This window comes from Penicillium chermesinum (genome assembly GCF_028974085.1).
Source record: "Penicillium chermesinum strain IBT 19713 chromosome Unknown utg000008l:1.0-1752722.0:1.0-1753981.0, whole genome shotgun sequence".
NCBI classification, from domain to species: Eukaryota; Fungi; Ascomycota; class Eurotiomycetes; order Eurotiales; family Aspergillaceae; genus Penicillium; species Penicillium chermesinum.
Genome location: NW_026695318.1, coordinates 1,362,156 through 1,378,743, shown reverse-complemented (window position 1 = coordinate 1,378,743; position 16,588 = coordinate 1,362,156). Strand labels below are relative to the sequence as shown.

The window sequence follows — 16,588 nt, the reverse complement described above, 5'->3', positions numbered from 1 at the left end:
GGAGTTTTAGCACCTCGACGATTGACGCGTGCTGAGCGTCGCTCAAATTCTCGGTATCTGATTGCTCGGATAAACCTGTCTCCGGGGGCCGAGGCAGTTCATGTGGCGATGATGATTAAGGAGCAAGGTCGCCGACGACAACTGGTCTATTTGTACGGAGAGAACTGCACTGTGGGAGGAGTGTGTGCTCGTGGGTCATCAGTTATATTGAGAGGTATAGAGGTATCAACAAAGAGACAAAGGGGCAAGTCCCTTCTCGTTTCAGGTCGTCACAACTCTACTTTTTTTTGTCTATGAATCCGCCATCTCATGGTCGTCATCTGAGTCTGCGTCTATTTCCAACACTTCATCCTCGCCTTCGCCTTCACCTTCCTCTTCATCGTCCATGTCTTCACCGATCTCTTCGTTCATGGCCTGGACTAGTTCCAATGCATGGTCCCGGAGGCGCTCATCCTCATACTGTAGTACTTCGTAGAGCGACAGGCTCGATTTGAGCCACTCACGGCTGGCAACTAAAGATGCATGTCGTGGGGTATCGTTGGGGTCATCTTCTTGGAGATCCTTGGGTGCTTGCTGCTTTTCAGCCAAGAGATACAAGCACCAGCCGCCGAGGTACCAAGCTTCCACACTCTGATCATCCTCCAGGATAAGTCGTTCAAGAACCTCCAGAGCCTCAAACTCTAGAGACACCTCCATCAGAAGTCTGGCAAGACTAATCCGCACGGCGAAATCGGGAACCTTGGGGTCTTCCGGTGCGAGGTCTTTCCACAGAGTAATGCTCTTCTTCAATGCCGCCTGGGCATCCTCGGTTCGCAGTTGTGAGATTCGGATAGATGCAAGCGTTTGCAAGACTTCCGGTGCCTCGGGCGTGGCTGCGATAGCTTCTGTGATTAGGGAATCGCACCGTGATTCTGCGTCTTCCTCCCAACTGAAAGAAATGTTATTACTTGCGAGCCCGCCCTTTGCTAAATCGGTGGACAACTTACGAAAGATCGGTCATATAGATCTCCGCCACTGCACACAGCGCATTTGACAATTTGACCTTCTTCTCTTCGATCTTCTCGGCATCTTCAGGGCTGTTTCTTCCTTCCAGAGACTCCAGAGTCTGACGCAAAGAAGCAACACCCTTTTCGAACCATTGCACACTGTCCATACCACCTTTGTCACTCAATTGAGCGAGCCATAAAAACTTCTCTGCGCCCCCGCCCTCAGGTTCCGCTATTGAGCCATTTGGATCTAAATCCACGGCACGCAGAAAATATTCCCTAGCAGTATCGATTTCGCCCAATTCGACGTTGATCTCACCCAGCAGGTTCAATGCGGGGAGTTGTGCGTTGCCTTCCGGCGATAATTCCAGCGCCTGTTGTGCATTCCCAAGCGCAGCTTCCACTTGACCGGTCTGGAGGAGGATTGTAGCCTGGTCAAGGAGAAGAGAGGGTTCTTGGGCCATTTTCTGTTTCGAGACTGAGCCACCGGGGCCGAGGACGGTTTTGGAGCGGGATTTCGACGATTTTTTTCTTCTGAGGTCTGGGTTTTCCCATGGCAGGTCCGGTATCTATCGGATGAATTGGGATCGAATGAAACGCGCCTTGTATCAGGCTGGCGAAATTAAAATCCGTGTAGAGAAGCGGGGATAACTGCGGAATTAATCTAAAAAAAAAGTTGAAGCTCCCAAAATTTTGAGGCTGTTTGATGGGTTTGCATGCGGGACCGCAATTACTGCGTCGCCCACGCTTCGATTCGTGGAGAATAGACGATCTTCTTCGAGAAATAGTTCTTTCCGCTCTGTCTTTACCGTTCCTATCTCAAGTATTGAAGAAGTCGTACTCGGAATTGTCCAGGCCCGAGACTTTCCTACCCATATCTACCTCACCACCTCCATTACCCCTCCAAGTCCGCGGGCGGATCACAATGGGTCGCGAAGATCAAGTTGAGGAGCGCGAGGTGCTCGACTCCATCTTCCCAGAGGAAATCACAGGTGAGGAGGGAGGCTTTGATCGTGGCGCGTGCTTCCAGGAAACATCTAACACCTGGTGCCATTAGACATATCCGAAACTGCATACAAGATCTCGATATCTCTGGAGACCCCGAGCAACGATGAATCAGAGGAGCAGCCGGTGATATTCCTGGAAGTGTCATATCCAGAAGACTACCCTGATGTGGCCCCCGAACTCAGCATCAGCGCTCCGCCAAACGCTCCAAAGAACCCGCGATTAGATATCCAAGAAGACCGCGATCACCTTCTCCAGTCCTTGCAGCCCACTATCGAAGAGAATATGGGCATGGCAATGGTCTTCACCCTTGTGAGCGCGTTGAAAGAGAGTGCCGAAAATCTCATGGTCGAGCGCGCAAACGTGGTACGGGCTGAGCAGGAGAAGGCTGCAGCCAAGGCAGAGGAAGAAGAAAATGCGAAGTTCCGAGGGACACCAGTTACTCGGGAGACATTCACCCAGTGGCTCGCAAACTTCCAAAAAGAAATCGAGGAGGAGGAGCAGCGCCTAAAATTGGAGAAGGAAGCCGAGGACAAGAAAAAGAAGTCTGGCAAGGAGGAAAAGAAGCTTACTGGCCGGCAACTATGGGAGAGAGGGTTGGCTGGTAAGGGCGATTATGATGAAGAAGGCGAGGATGCTCTGCCCCTATTGAGAAGCTCAAGGTTACTGCATAAAGCTACGCAAATTTATGTCGTTACGAGTTACCAATTGCATAAAACTAGTCATTTCAAAGTTGCCGTTAAAGCGCATTGATTTATCTTATCCGAGATGGCTCGAGCCAAGGACGGGAGGTCTGATATAGTGGTATGTGAAGTAGTTTGTGATGATGATATGATAAAAATACATAATGTACAAATGATGAGTCTGTCTGGAGCTTGGGGCAGTTTGCATGCTTCGGTACTGTGGCATCCAGTGTTCGCAACTGCTCTTGCGAAAGGCTGCAATGCCATGCCTAGGGAGGGTGATCGTCCATCTACATGCAAGGAAGGGCTTGTAGGTCTCTAGAGACAGATGGCAGGAAACCAGCATAATCAGTCTATTTATTTGCTGAGAAGCATTCTCAATATCACTCGAAAGTGATGGCCTGTATATGGCTGCTGTTAATCGTAGCCCAATGTTGGGACGTCTGGTCAAGGGCAAGAGCCCATTCATGCTTTTTTCGAGAAAGTTTCAGCCTCAGCTTGGTTCGGGCTCTTCGCAGCGGCATTTCTCTGCTTTCCGGAGCCGTTTGTTTGCTGTTCAGGAGGAATGCCCCCTGTTGGGTTCTTAGGATCAACTTGATTTTGCTCTTCGGCTTGTCTTTGCTTTTCTTCTTTCTCTGCCAACTCCCGCTCCTGCAGTACGACATTCCACATTTTCTCAGCCATAGCACCTCTCCTCTCATCCCACACTCGAATCGCGTGGTTGAGTTCTTGAATTGAAGTATGGATAGCCGTCGACCAAGAGGGTTCTTCAGACTTAGACGAGGTAGGTAATGTCAACCGATCCCATGCTTCTTCATCTTCGGCGAAAAGAACCTCTTCCGACAATCGAGTGCGCGTCTCGAGCTTGCGCCAGCGCTTGGCAAGTAGATTACGGATGACACCGCTGAGATTCCGAGGCTGTGGTTTCTTGAAGCGCAAGAAGGGTACACCGCGGGCATTCACAAGGAAAGGGACCCTGCGTTTGCCAGAAATTACTCGGTGCGGACGATCAAGGACCGGTGTGGCATTTGGATGTCGGCGCTGAGTGGCTTCCTGAGCTTGAATTGACTTTTGCTTTCGGAGCTTTAAACGGGAGAGAGGCGGTACGGGCTTGAGTTCAGTGTACTCTTTTAGTCTGGCTGCCTTTTCCACCTTGGCAGCTTTAGCTTGAGCAAGGATATCTGTGATCTTCTGCGCATCATCGGCGTTCCCTCTCGAAGCCGATTCAAGTAGGTCAAATGTCTATGCACGGCACATTATCAGTCGCTAGCACGGGCGAAGAGCAGGGTCCCGAGGCCGTACCTTATAGCCAGCGTTCAAAGCATTTTGTACTTGCGATGGACTCTGGAGGTTTTTGTATTTTCGGAATCGTTGTCTGACGAGAGTTTTGGTCGGGCGAGCCCATGGGGCGTTATTGTCGCTGGCTGACTTGGAGCATTGTCGGAGGAGCGCTCTATAGAGCGCCAAACCTAGTGACGCATCGGTTAGTCAATTTTCGTAACTCCACAATAGAATTTTTCCTCACAAGCGAAACGGTGAATCCCCGACTTCTTGGGTACGACCACCTGATGCATCGCGCTGACAACGAAGCGCGACGTGCGTCAAAAAGTCGCAGCCCTGACCAGGCGCGATACGTTATCAGCACGTGATCGCAAAATAGGGTGATCAGCAGCATGAGAGGGCAGTCTATCATTTACTACTAAAGGTAGTGCTCGGTTATAAAAATGGAAGTAGATATCCTTTGAACAGGGGTTTTCGCTAGTGATTTTTAAATGACGAGTGACCTTGTTCCAAAGATAATGGGGATCATTCTTCAAACGCCCATCTAAACTTCGTTTCAGGTATACAGAAAGAATACATGATTTGCGAATCGAATTCAGCAAGTGTGTTGGCCAAATTCAGTTCACCGGGAGCCGCCGATACTATCCATCACCTTCCCTAGAGCTTGGAGGACTAGCCCATCGTCATGTTCCTTACCCGCGATCTGGATCGCTTTGACAGCAATCGGATACAACCATTCTAGGTGCTTTCGATAATGAGACGAAGCATTGCTTGAGCTCGTAGTTGAAACCATGGTTCTAACGATAGGAGGATCCGGTATTGCCGACGGATCGCTCTTGAGCTCGACCATATGAGTGAGAAGGTGAAGCAACGACTTGCGTGCTAAAGTTGGCTGGGGCATTAAGCCACGGAGAGGTTGATCGGCGATAAAGCTTTTCAGTGATATGGAGCAGCGGAGTAGAAGGTATGGAGAAACAGACTGCGCCAGAGCAGCCCAGTTTTCGGGAGAAGAAGTATCCGGGCCTGTAGTAGCTGCGAGCTGGACTAATGTGTCAACAGCAGCGTAGGCCATCCGCGGTCGAAGAGTTGGAGGCGGGTCAAAAGTACGACCGGGTCGGATCTTGTAGAAGTCATGTAGAGGATCTTGCTCAATTGGGACATTTGGAAGATCGAGCCTTTGGAGTGGATATATGAACGAGGAGTGGAACAGTGCACATGCAAAATCGCGACGGATCGAAGCTGGGATCACAGACGCCCCGAGCGATGGGAGTATCAGTGCCTTTAGACGATTGAAGGCTGTGATGTCAAAAGCTTCATCGGCAAGAATTCGAGTATTAGACAGTTGCTGGGTTTGGAAACCATGGGCAGAGACAATGCTGTGGGTAATATCAACAACGCATTGCCAGAATCTCGCAATCTCCGAATCTTTGGCATTGCTGTACTGCTTCTCACCGAAGGGAACTGCTGCTTGTAGTAGATCCAAGGATGCAGTCGTAGATTTCTGCCAAATGTATGGCTCCCGGTCCTTTCCTTTCCAGGTGTATTTTTCAGCCATGGGGACACCAAGGCGATCAAGCACTGTTGTGAGAGTACCATCGGTGAAGAGATCTTGCTTGATGCCAATCTCGCCAATGTACCAGCTGATGAGATCAGTAGTGTCTTTAGAGAAAGCAACGAAGGCCGGCTTTCTCGAGTCATATCCGGGGCCCCATCGAGTGAGGGCTGAGGCAGATAAATCTGCTAGACATAGGATAATGGATGCCTGGGATGCTTCGTTCTCTAGGCAAAGACTTCGAATACAATCAAGAACCAAAGCTTGTACAGGAGACGGACGATCAAGGTCTGAAGAATAGGGCGGCGACACGGAGTTCCATACCAGGAGGCGTAGATGTTGAAGAACCCTTTCGATATCCTCTGCAGCCAAGTGGTCTTTGTACAGGCGATAGATCTGCTGGAACGATTTTAGGTAGGCCAATGCAGCGTCCTGGTTCGGCTTCTCAAGGTCAAGCTGCGACTCACTGGGAGTCGGGAGACCATTTGCCCACAAGTCCCAAGAACATTGGCGTGCACCCTTGCTGAGGCTAGTAGGGATCTGCACCAGAGCAAGAATGGCCGACAAGCTCGAAAAGGTGGCCTCGCTGTATTCCAGCACATGCAGGCCTACAAAGTGTTGGAGATGTTTGAGAAATCGAGCCCAGGACTGATCAAAATCGTCATCGCTGACGATAGCGTCGAAGAAATTGTTGATCAGATTAGATACTCCCTTGATCGTAACAACAGCCGTCTCAATCCATGCTTTGGGGTCACCGCCACTGCTCATCGGGGTTTGAACAGCTTTATCGATCCTTTCAACCATGAGGAACAATACTCGATTCAAGCACAGTCGCCATGCCTTAGGAGAAAGTTGCTGCCCATATGCATCGAAGATTCTGAGCAATGTTTGAATCGCACTGTTTCGAATTTCAGATCGAGGGTCTGTTGCAATATCAACGCTGCGCAGAAGCAGTAGCAACCAAAGGGAATTCCTAGAAACGGACAAATCTTGATCACAAGCGAGTTGGCTCAGATGCTCTTCACTAACTGAAGCATCAACGTGACTCTCAATCGAAAACCTCTCTATCTGACCCTGAAGAAAATCAGAGACGGTCCAGAAGAACGAGGTTGTGGTGAGTGAAATGTTGAAGTCCTGAATCTGGGAAGCAAAGCTTGAAAAGGAGTTCACCAGGCTCAAGAGACACGGCGCCGGGAGGAGAGACAAGAAATCAGAGGTCACAAGATGTAGCGACTTATACGCTGCTCGAACGAGTCGTGGCCCAGCCGGAAGTCCAGAGCTTCTACGCTCGGTAGGAGTAGTGAGTTTGTCTCCTGCTTCAGCCTTCGCAATCCCTGGGAAAACTCCAGAGATCAGGTCAAAGGAAAGAGCCCATCCATCTTTGAACGTTTCCGCATATTGCTCTAGAATATTTTGAAGACATTCCAAACTTTGCTCATGTATCTCAACCACTGTTGTTGGGAGGGACATGGACGAGATTTGATCTGACGAGTAGATAGAAACAACTTGGTCTTTCAGAGTTTGCAAGTTTCTTGTTTGAACCTTATTCTGCATCTCTTCGCTGTCGCCCTCTCTTGGTTTCATCGTCAAGAAAACCAAAGAGTTCAGGATACTACTAGCTTGTAATCTGAGGTTGGGGCTGATTGTAGTATTTGCAGATACTCCAATCAAACTTCGAGTTAGAAGTCCCCAAGCCTCGTTATCCGCCTCTTCCAAAGACGACAGCCTCGAGAGATTGGCGTTTGCTAGCTCATTACCCTTAGAAAGGACAAATTTGAGCTCTTCATCCTGTACTCTTGACTTGCCCACTGTACTTGAAACCCTCCGCGCATTCTGGTGCAAATGGCCGGGTCTTCGAAATGACTGAGGGGAGCGAGGAGTATCAGATACATCGGGGGGTTCGTGCTGATAATCTGGCGAAGTGAATGACGAAAGATTCAGCAATGCTAGCAATATACCCTTAAAGCAGTCGATAGGATAGTCGCTCGTGCTCTCAAACATTTTACTGGAGGCGGCTTGTACGGCGATGACTTCTGTGCCCATGTTGGCCATTGGGACATCATTCCCGTAAGAGGCCGGGTTTTCTGCATACGCGTTGGCTGACTTGATTATTGAACTGGATGATACGCCAATCACCAGCCCAGTATATTGCAACGTTTCGAGCAAAATAGACCAGGCCGGCTGGTCTAAGATGGGGCCCAGTGCGATACCCAAGTTAATCAAGGCTCGTAGACAGAGCAGATTCCTCGTACTCAACGATACGTTAGGCGCCTCAGAGACCGGTGAACTTGAACCATCAACTGGCATTGAATTGGTGCGGGGTAAATCCGAGCTCTTGCGTTTCTTTTGAGGGGTCTCGTTACCCTGGAGATTTGCGGATGGCCCAGACGCAGATGTACTCATATCGATTGGCATGGCTGCCTTTCCAAGGGTCGTCAGGAATGCATCCCGGGGAACAGTGAGTCTAAGAAGGCCCGCTGTATGAGCGAGTTTTTGGAATGATCGGACGAGGTTATGATAAAATTCGTCATCGAGAGAAGCATGCAAGAAAGTAGAACATGTGGCAAGAACAGCATGCCAGCAATTTTCGATAATGCCAGCGCATGACTCGATCGCAGAGTACTGGATGTGCGATTTGAGTTCAAGAGGATTGATAGGAACAGGTGACTTTGCCGAGGAAGATATTGCTTGCACTCGCGCTGCATCTGCAGACTGGACGTCTTGGGAGGGACGAGCAGAATCGAGACCCTCAGAATTCCCTAACCGGTTCCTACGTTTCGACTTTATATCTGGAACTGTCAGAGGAAGAATAAACTTGGCGAGTCCCTCAGCAAAACTGCCTATGCAATTGAGCACAAGAGCGTAAATGTAGGTTTCAGGGGGAAGGGCGGTTCCGATTTATCGAGCAGTTCGATATACGGTGTTCGAACCACACTCCACTGGCTACTAATGCCTGGGACCTTAATTTCGGATGGTGGGACAGAGGAGCCGATGACACCAACCACACCGCCAGCCTCAAGGGCCAGTTGCTCATCCGTCAAAGTTCGCGAGTGTTCCGCGCGGGTCGGGATGGTTGACTGGTTACTCATACCAATCAACGAGGGCTTCTCAGAAGCGAGTTTGACAAGTGAGCCCATGTAATCGCGAAGAATGTTCTTCCGGCCTTCTTGTGCGTCGTAGAGCGAGTAGATCTGACGTACAACTCCCCGGCTCAGCAAATAGACCCCGGAACAACTCCATACACAAGACACGTTTCCAGGGCGCTGTTCCATCAGGCTCTAGCAGATGCGTGAGAAGACCCAGCACCATTTCACATTCTGTGGTTAAAAGAGACATGTGACGCTTCAAGAGCAGAAGCAAGATTCTTGCGACTCGAACTGTCTGGGAAAAAGAGTTTCTTTCTGACAGGCAGCGTATTGATAAAGGAATCAAGCGAGTTCTTAAGACTTGTGATAATTCGGGATGGTCCACGAAGAGGCGGCCACTGTTCAGTATAATGCTTTCTATGAGTTCCAAGACAAATGGACGGGCCAGAGTTCTTGTGGAGAGAAACTGTAGCTGCTCTCCGTCGACGAGGCGGCAAAGATCACCCAGGACCTTGCAAAAGAAGTCAATATAAATGATGCAAGTGTCACGGAGGCGGGAAATACCTGTAGCGCATCAAAAGCGAATTGGCCTACTTGTACAAACCGACCATCCACTTTAACAGTACTAGTGGACTTGGCATCGCTGGGAAGCTCTGGTAATGAGTTAGCATTGCTCTTCATATCTGAGTAAATAATCACTTACTGTCTTCATTCGCCACTCTCTCAAAAGTCGACACCACCAGTTGTTGGAGTGTGGCTGCCGCTGTGCTGCTAACAGCAATGGTTTTGCTGGCTTGCAAGGTTGCGCAGATCTCTAGAGTATTCGCGAGTAGACTACCACTCAGCTCATCTGAGTAGAATTGCAGTAATGAGGGCAAAGATTGCAAGATCTTCAATTGGATATCAAGACCTATTCATGATCAGCAGGCCAGAACTACCACGTTCGTTGACAAGACATACTTAGATTTGTCGTCTCGCGCAAGCCAGCAAGGACGTCCTTCAGGCGATGAGAAGGAAGGGCCCTGGATGCAATTAATCTTTGCAGGCATATCACACCGATGCCTGCGAGTTTCGCATGGCGAGTATGACATGCAATGGTGAATGGCTCCACAAATGTAGGTTTTCGGACCAGGTCTAGATAACCAGTTAGGAAAAAGGCGTGAAATGTTTAGCATAAGCTACATACCTGCTGCTATTTGAGCCTCGGAGGTTGAGGGCAATGCCTTGAGCTCGTTCAGCGACTGCTCGGCGGCCTGGACCACGTTAGCATTATGACTCTAAGGGATTCGTTCCAGGTCTCAACTCACATGTCGTAAGTCGGAATGCTTGCGGCCAGACTCACGAATGAGATTGGCCAGCTCCGTCTGTAGAAATTGAGACGACATATTCCGGTCTTATGGATGCATTAAAGCATGGCCAACGGTAATGGATCTCCAAAAGCCGGATCCGTGGAAAACCCGGGGAGCTCCTTAAGCCTTTGTTCTCCAATAATTGCGAGACTGATCACAAATGATATTGGGCCACACAGGGCATGGACATAAGCTCTGTCTGATGTCCCTAATCCTGTATTTTGCCGTGAACTCTGAGATCAGGAGTGAAAGTCTGTCAACAAATCCCCCGTGGCATCTCCAAGCGCCAAGATTCCTCGATAAGACCTTATCACACGTGATGCTCTTTGCTGCCGCTGCAGTGAGTACCGTACCCCTCCATTCATCCTAATGTCACTACTTCGCCCTCACCACTAACCTGCCACTTGGGGCTTTGTTTCGATTGTTCCGATCACCGTCAAAAATGGCTGCCAAGGTACCTCGAAACTTTCGGCTGCTCGAAGAGCTAGAGAAGGGAGAGAAAGGATTGGGCGCAGGTAAGGGAACCTTCCCTCTGTTGATCTAAAGGCCATGCTAATTCTTATCGCTACAACAGAATCCTGCTCCTACGGTCTTGCTGATGGCGAGGATCTGATGATGAGCAACTGGAATGGCACAATCCTCGGTCCCCCCCCATGTCCGTATCGCCCCGCACATACCAGTCGCGTGCCTGTTACTGATCCAGACTTTCCGATAGAGCGTCCATGAGAACCGGATATACAGCGTTAATATCCACTGTGGTCCCGACTATCCTGACAACCCTCCCACTATCCAATTTATCTCCCGAGTCAACATTCCATGTGTGGACCAGCGGTCAGGAAAGGTACGGAAGAAAGGCACTACTCCATATATATCGAAAGAATTTAACAGAATTTTCGTCTCAGGTTGATCCCACCAAACTTCCCTGTCTCGCCCAATGGAAGCGCGATTATACAATGGAGACCGTTCTGATCGAGCTTCGCCGGTAAGCGCATGCCCCGCGGTGGGAAACAAGATCATGAAATCTGACAAACGTCTCTAGATATATGGCCCTTCCGCAGCACAAGAAGCTCCCCCAGCCACCTGAAGGCTCGACGTTCTAAAAGTCGAGTTTTATCGATAGGACCCTCATGAACCGGGAGAACCGTGAACACGTCTACCTGTTTTCCTTGCTACGATTTCTTAGAGCATGTACAGTTTTCTCTTATCTGCATATCAGCATGGCGCGGATTTGTTGAAAGTCCAATCTATTCCCGTCCTTTGGTGCTCTGGCGAGTTCTTAGCCCGGGATTCATAGGTCCTGCCTTGCAATTCCGCAGAATGGCCCCTTCTTGTGCCTGCTAGTAACTTATTGATTGTAGACTGGCCGGGATACTCTCAGTCTTTTCTGAAGACCCGGTTTTATTAATGAACACTCATAGTGAAGTGTGCTAAAAACGAATAAACGGACTTGAACATACAGGACTTGAAGAACTTGAGCTCATGCCTACTGGTAGAGTATATTACAAGTAGCTTGCCCAAGTCATTAAGCCACGAGGGCAAGTAGGCAGCGGAGACGCTGCCTATGGAATATCGCTATCAAGGAAGTTACTGCTTGTATCAAGAAGAACCCTTGGGTTGAGGTATGATAGAGCGACATCGGTAGACTAGAGAGTGATATCGTTGTGTGACTGGCTGGATAGGTAGGATGCGAATCTTGTGCGTAAGTGACGTGGGTATTATGTGAAGCAAGTGGTCTAAAAAAAGCATTCTGTTCCTTTTGCTCTTGCTGAAGGATTGACCGCTGGCAAAAGGAAATCATGCCGCCGCGGGCTCTGGAACAGGCGGGTTGGTAGGAGGCTGCGGCTGGCGATTAACCTCCCGCCCTGGTCCAGCAGTCGCAGAACCCGGTGGAAGCGCCTGCTGATTCTGGGCAAGAAGTTGTTGCTGTTGAATTTGTTGTTGCTGTGCAATCTGCGGTGTGGCGGCAATCTCGGGTGCTTGTCGGTGGAGAAGGATTTCAGACTGTTTAAAGTAACGTCGGGCATCTATATGATGTATGGTTAGCGGTCAAGCATACCAAGAAAGAACTTGTTTTGCATTCGATGTCATGGTTCATCCGTGGAGAAAAGCCGAACTCCCAGTACGGTTTAGTGTGGGGGTAAAACCGCTGTGGATTACACGGGCCGAGTATTTTGGTTCCAAAAGCCGACCGGCTATGTAACAAGACTTGTAGACCACACACCAGCCTTACACCGACGAGGCACACACCATCAAGTCGAAGGGGAAGAAGGAAGAGAAACTAGACAGATAGTATCATGGTAGGGATCGGATAAGGATCCTCCATGAACCAAAGGTATAGAATCTGACCTTCTTTCCGGATTCGGCATGGACGTGGTGTTAATCCACGGTGTCACAAATTGTCACACGCAGCCAGATGCCCCCCCTGGTGTGATTGGACACCATATAAAATTGCCGCCGCGGATCGGACCGAGTCTTGTATGCATATGCAGGGTGGGAAAGTAGTGACTAACCTTCATCTATCAGCACCAGGCTGAGGTAGTACCGTGTCGAATACTTCTTGTTCACGTCGCGGAATGTTGGAGTCAAGTCAAATCCACCAAGGAAGAGACGGATGGGGATTGTTTCACCTATTTTTCAATCAGTATGCTGAACATTCCCCTTTGTATCAATGCCCCAGAATAGCTTCTTGGAGGTGGAGTCCGAGGGACCCTGAATGCAGAAACTAACCTCTAGAAGGTGAGCCATCCATAATCTACAACAATGTTAGCGACGTTTTTCTTATCATACTGAGAGCTTAAGATCAGCGGTGCATGATGCGTACCTCAAAACGAACCAGAGTCTCACTTTCGTTATATTGATTTGGCGGAGACCCGGTACTTTCCCGGCGTATGATTGACAGTTCCATGTGCTTGATTTTCAATCGCACAAGCAAGAAGTAAATGCGACCAACGATGACGTCTTTGAGGTGGTACTTGGATTTCGAGTATTCAAACTCAATATGCAGGCAGTCCTCAATACCCACGTCCATCTTGATCGGCGCATTGGCATCTGGAGGCATGCGGTATGAGTAAACCCAGAGGTCCTTCTCGCGAATGACGTCGGCCATGCGCCGGGAGACGGTTACCCGGACGAAGTAGCGGAGTTTGACATTGATGCCATTGTATGATTCATACTGTTTCTCGACGTTTTTGAAATGGAACGGGAAGGTTTGAGGGTGGAGGAGCTCGCCGGGTGCGGCCAGTTCTTGGACGAGCGATAGAAATTCATAGTGGTTGCCTCGATCGTAGAACATCTCTGGAGCCTGGTAAGCCCTAGGTCGACTTGGACGACGGCGGGATCTCGGGAGAAGACCCCATGGAGATCGAATGTCAGACGTACCAATTGAGCCAATAAATTGCACCTTAATGCCTGTATGCTCCAATCGCTTGCCATCCTTGGGCCGGATCGTCACAGCACCCTTCACGGATTCACCATCCATATAAAGGGGCACGCGCTCGCGCCGGCCCTTGTCAAGCTTGACATCGACGGTTTGACGGTCATCGAGATCATCAAGGACAATGTCGATATCGACTGGGGTAGAGAAGAAGAGGGACGCCATGGTGTGGGGGAGAGAGATGTGCTTTGGAGCTCACGCGGAGATCGAGAACGTGGCCTTGCCGATTACATAAGATCCCACCGGCGCGCCCCAGAGACAGCTAACTACGAAAAGGTATGTCGAAATACAGCTATCGACGCTTAAGTTTCCTTGAGAGAGGGCTTGAGGAGAGATTTTGGCCATATTACTCTACGAAAGCCGCATACCCATGGAATCAATATTTGGGGGTTGGAAAGGTTGCTGTTCAAAGAGAACACGATCGCCAGGTCGCGCGACCGTGGACCCTTGCCCAATCCATAGCGATTGCGGCTAGGTCATTGGGACATACCCATCAGAAAGTAATAGTGTGCGATACGTAGCTGCTTGAATAGATTGACCATGTAATCCTAGTTTGCCTGTGAGAATAGAAGCGTGGCAAGTCAGACTCATGCTTCAACTTCTCGAGACGATCTGCACGGACTAGGGCAATATCTCTCCCAAAGCAGATCGTGTCTACTCATTCAAGAACTAACAATTATCCTCAATGCCTTCTGGGCTGAAAATCGGGAGATGATTCCCAGCTTGAGACAACTCCCGAATTCATTGATGTATATCCCATGAAACAGTGCACCCCCTCGAAAACTTCGAAAGCCATCAGCACCACAAATAGTACCAACTTCGATCCTTGTATCAATGAGCCACAAAAAAGGTTCTTACGGCCAGAGTCATTGATATTTAGAATACTAACAGTGTGGGCGTCTTGCCGAAAAGAAAGAACGGCCTGCTCCTGTCTATCTATCTCTTTATCTGACTCTGGCGGAGGACGGATTCTGCTTCCTGAGATGCTGTCAGAAGAAGCAGCGCTAAGTCATTCAAGGTATTTGCTTGATCTCTCAGATCCGCACGAGGTTATCCGCATACCCTAAGCTGGTTGAACCCCGCTTCCCTGCTTCCCCGGACTTTTAGACTTCCATAGGCGAGTCCGAGGGGAGGGAAAACCCTGCCGCCTTTCTATGCGGTCCGTAGCCGGCATACTTTGGGGGCATTTCTGTTATCCCGAGCTAGCCGAAGCTAAATGCAGCGGCTGTGACTATGTACATTTGCTTTTTGGGGTGCTGTACTCAACTTTGGTCTGACCGCTTGCCAGTGCATATGGCAATATGTCGACCGCGATATAGGTGGTAATCGGACGATGACTGCCCGAGGGCAATGTTTGCTTTCCACGTCAACTAGCTTAAGTTTATTCCAATACCTGCCCAGTTATCAGTACGCTTGTGCTCATGAAATCTGCACAGAGTCGCTGTGTTTGTGCCTTCAAAGGTGACCCACCGCCGGTGGAAACGTTCCAAACTGGCGGTGTCTGCTAGCGTGGGGGTTCATTACCATCGAAACTCCCAGACAAAGGACAAGTAATTGATTACAGTGACATCATTCCATGTCACCCAAGGATCATTCGAATAAGCTGATATACCAATAGTCAGCAAGCCTCACCCGGGCAGTGGATGGGGGCTAACGTGCCCGTTCATGCCTTGGCCCATTAAGACGGTAAAAAAACGAGTTGCGTCAAAGTACCCCGGGGGGACGTGGATCGATCTGTTCATCCCGCACAACCCTTCGGGTAATGAATCTGCCTTTCTTCGTCCAATCAGAGTCGCCACAGCGCTCGATTGTACCAATTTTCCCCCCACTCGGCTTCTGCTTTCTTCATTTCTCGCCGACTCCACCGTCATACTTGTCCCTGAAATAAGTAGGGTTCGCCGCTGTCGCGCGACTCTCTTCTTCTCCCTTCTTCCGGACTACTAAACCTGGCCTCAGCCCAAAAGAAAGTAAACCATAAAACTTCCCCAAACAGCACGCCTGTGTACAGCCTATACCCCTGCCTATACAGTACCCCGGTTCCGTGGATCTACTCCGTCATCCAGGCAACTTCCGGTCCTTCCACCGGCCAATTTTCCTGAAATCGCCAATTGCTCTCTTATCCTTTGAAAGCCTCTCCGCCGTCCTCTTTCCAACATGCTTTCCGCTGGGCAGCCACCTCAACCTCCGGCCACATCCGTAACCGCGGCATCTGCTATCTCTAGCAAAGCGCATCTGTCCAGCATGCAGCAAAACGGAGCCTCCGTGACCACCGAATTGGCCCCAGAGAAACCCGGCGGCCCTATTCAGCACATCTGGGTAGTGACCGGCCCCGCGGGCTGCGGCAAGAGCACAGTAGGCCAAGCCATTCGCAAAGAGCTCGATCTGCCATTTCTAGAGGGCGATGATGTAAGTCAGCCCTACGAATTACAAGCCCAGGGCCCATTCCCACCTATCGGAGGGAATGGCAGCTCAGAAGAAAAACAGGGAAAAAGAAAGGAAACTAACACCAATCCTCGCAACAGTACCACCCCAAAGCCAACAAAGACAAAATGAGCAACGGAATCCCCCTGACCGACGCAGACCGCTGGGACTGGCTGATCTCCCTCCGCCAAGCCGCCATAGACGCCCTCTCGCCTGCTGAAAGAAATGACTTCCACCCCCCAGCCGGCGTCGTGGTCGCCTGCTCCGCCCTAAAGAAGAAATACCGCGACGTCATGCGCGTTGCGGCCTACGGCTCGCCTCTCGTTCAGATCCACTTCGTCTACCTGAAGCTGACAGAGGCCGCGCTCATGCAGCGTGTCACTCGGCGCCAAGCACACTACATGAAGAGCGACATGGTGCAGTCTCAGTTGGCGGCGCTGGAAGAGCCGAGGGACGAGTGGGATGCCATCACAATCGATGTCGAGGGCCCCCCCAGAGCAGGTTCAGAAAAGTGTGCTGGATGCTGTGGCTGCGAAGTTGGCCGAGTACCAGTAATTAGACTTTCCAGGTTAGGGGCGTTTGCATAATAGGTTTCGGGTTTCATCTGTTTGGTGTCTTAGGGGTTCTTCTTGTTCTTTCTTTTTTTCTTTTTTTTTCTTTTTGGGTGATTTTTTTACACCGGATTGGCTGGTTGAGTAATCGGTGATTTCCCGTAACTATGTGCCCATGTCGGACACACTAGCGCTTTGCTTCTGGTTTTGCGTATTTGGTTTAACTGCATTTTTGCCTCGT

The 16,588-nt window shown here is 49.9% G+C and overlaps 7 protein-coding genes across 7 annotated transcripts; 3 read left to right on the top strand and 4 right to left on the bottom strand.

The window, feature by feature from the left end:
• Positions 1 to 291: 291 nt before the first annotated feature.
• Positions 292 to 1,555, bottom strand: N7468_010324 (ACL4 family protein; the record flags this gene model as incomplete). Its single annotated transcript, XM_058479619.1, has 2 exons — positions 292 to 928; positions 987 to 1,555. Coding segments are annotated over 2 exons (1,206 nt in total), but the record flags the coding sequence as incomplete, so codon positions are not given.
• A 356-nt stretch (positions 1,556 to 1,911) lies between these two features.
• On the top strand, positions 1,912 to 2,744 carry N7468_010323 (RWD domain-containing protein; the record flags this gene model as incomplete). The annotated part of the gene is made up of 2 exons (XM_058479618.1): positions 1,912 to 1,978; positions 2,044 to 2,744. The coding sequence occupies 2 exons, from the start codon at positions 1,912 to 1,914 to the stop codon at positions 2,742 to 2,744; spliced, it is 768 nt and encodes a 255-aa protein (XP_058326186.1).
• Positions 2,745 to 3,139: 395 nt separating this feature from the next.
• N7468_010322 (LYR motif-containing protein) lies at positions 3,140 to 4,248 on the bottom strand (the record flags this gene model as incomplete). Its single annotated transcript, XM_058479617.1, has 3 exons — positions 3,140 to 3,916; positions 3,977 to 4,143; positions 4,200 to 4,248. The coding sequence occupies 3 exons, from the start codon at positions 4,246 to 4,248 to the stop codon at positions 3,140 to 3,142; spliced, it is 993 nt and encodes a 330-aa protein (XP_058326185.1).
• A 329-nt stretch (positions 4,249 to 4,577) lies between these two features.
• Positions 4,578 to 9,978, bottom strand: N7468_010321 (uncharacterized protein; the record flags this gene model as incomplete). The annotated part of the gene is made up of 7 exons (XM_058479616.1): positions 4,578 to 8,333; positions 8,438 to 8,785; positions 8,814 to 9,104; positions 9,158 to 9,246; positions 9,297 to 9,503; positions 9,554 to 9,727; positions 9,936 to 9,978. 7 exons carry the CDS (start codon positions 9,976 to 9,978, stop codon positions 4,578 to 4,580), a joined length of 4,908 nt encoding a protein of 1,635 aa, XP_058326184.1.
• Positions 9,979 to 10,384: 406 nt separating this feature from the next.
• On the top strand, positions 10,385 to 11,042 carry N7468_010320 (E2 ubiquitin-conjugating protein MMS2; the record flags this gene model as incomplete). Its single annotated transcript, XM_058479615.1, has 5 exons — positions 10,385 to 10,457; positions 10,517 to 10,601; positions 10,660 to 10,783; positions 10,845 to 10,924; positions 10,982 to 11,042. 5 exons carry the CDS (start codon positions 10,385 to 10,387, stop codon positions 11,040 to 11,042), a joined length of 423 nt encoding a protein of 140 aa, XP_058326183.1.
• Positions 11,043 to 11,736: 694 nt separating this feature from the next.
• Positions 11,737 to 13,540, bottom strand: N7468_010319 (vacuolar protein sorting-associated protein 26; the record flags this gene model as incomplete). Its single annotated transcript, XM_058479614.1, has 4 exons — positions 11,737 to 11,966; positions 12,453 to 12,569; positions 12,670 to 12,694; positions 12,764 to 13,540. The coding sequence occupies 4 exons, from the start codon at positions 13,538 to 13,540 to the stop codon at positions 11,737 to 11,739; spliced, it is 1,149 nt and encodes a 382-aa protein (XP_058326182.1).
• Positions 13,541 to 15,529: 1,989 nt separating this feature from the next.
• Positions 15,530 to 16,351, top strand: N7468_010318 (gluconokinase; the record flags this gene model as incomplete). The annotated part of the gene is made up of 3 exons (XM_058479613.1): positions 15,530 to 15,781; positions 15,898 to 16,275; positions 16,298 to 16,351. 3 exons carry the CDS (start codon positions 15,530 to 15,532, stop codon positions 16,349 to 16,351), a joined length of 684 nt encoding a protein of 227 aa, XP_058326181.1.
• Between the last annotated feature and the right edge of the window lie 237 nt (positions 16,352 to 16,588).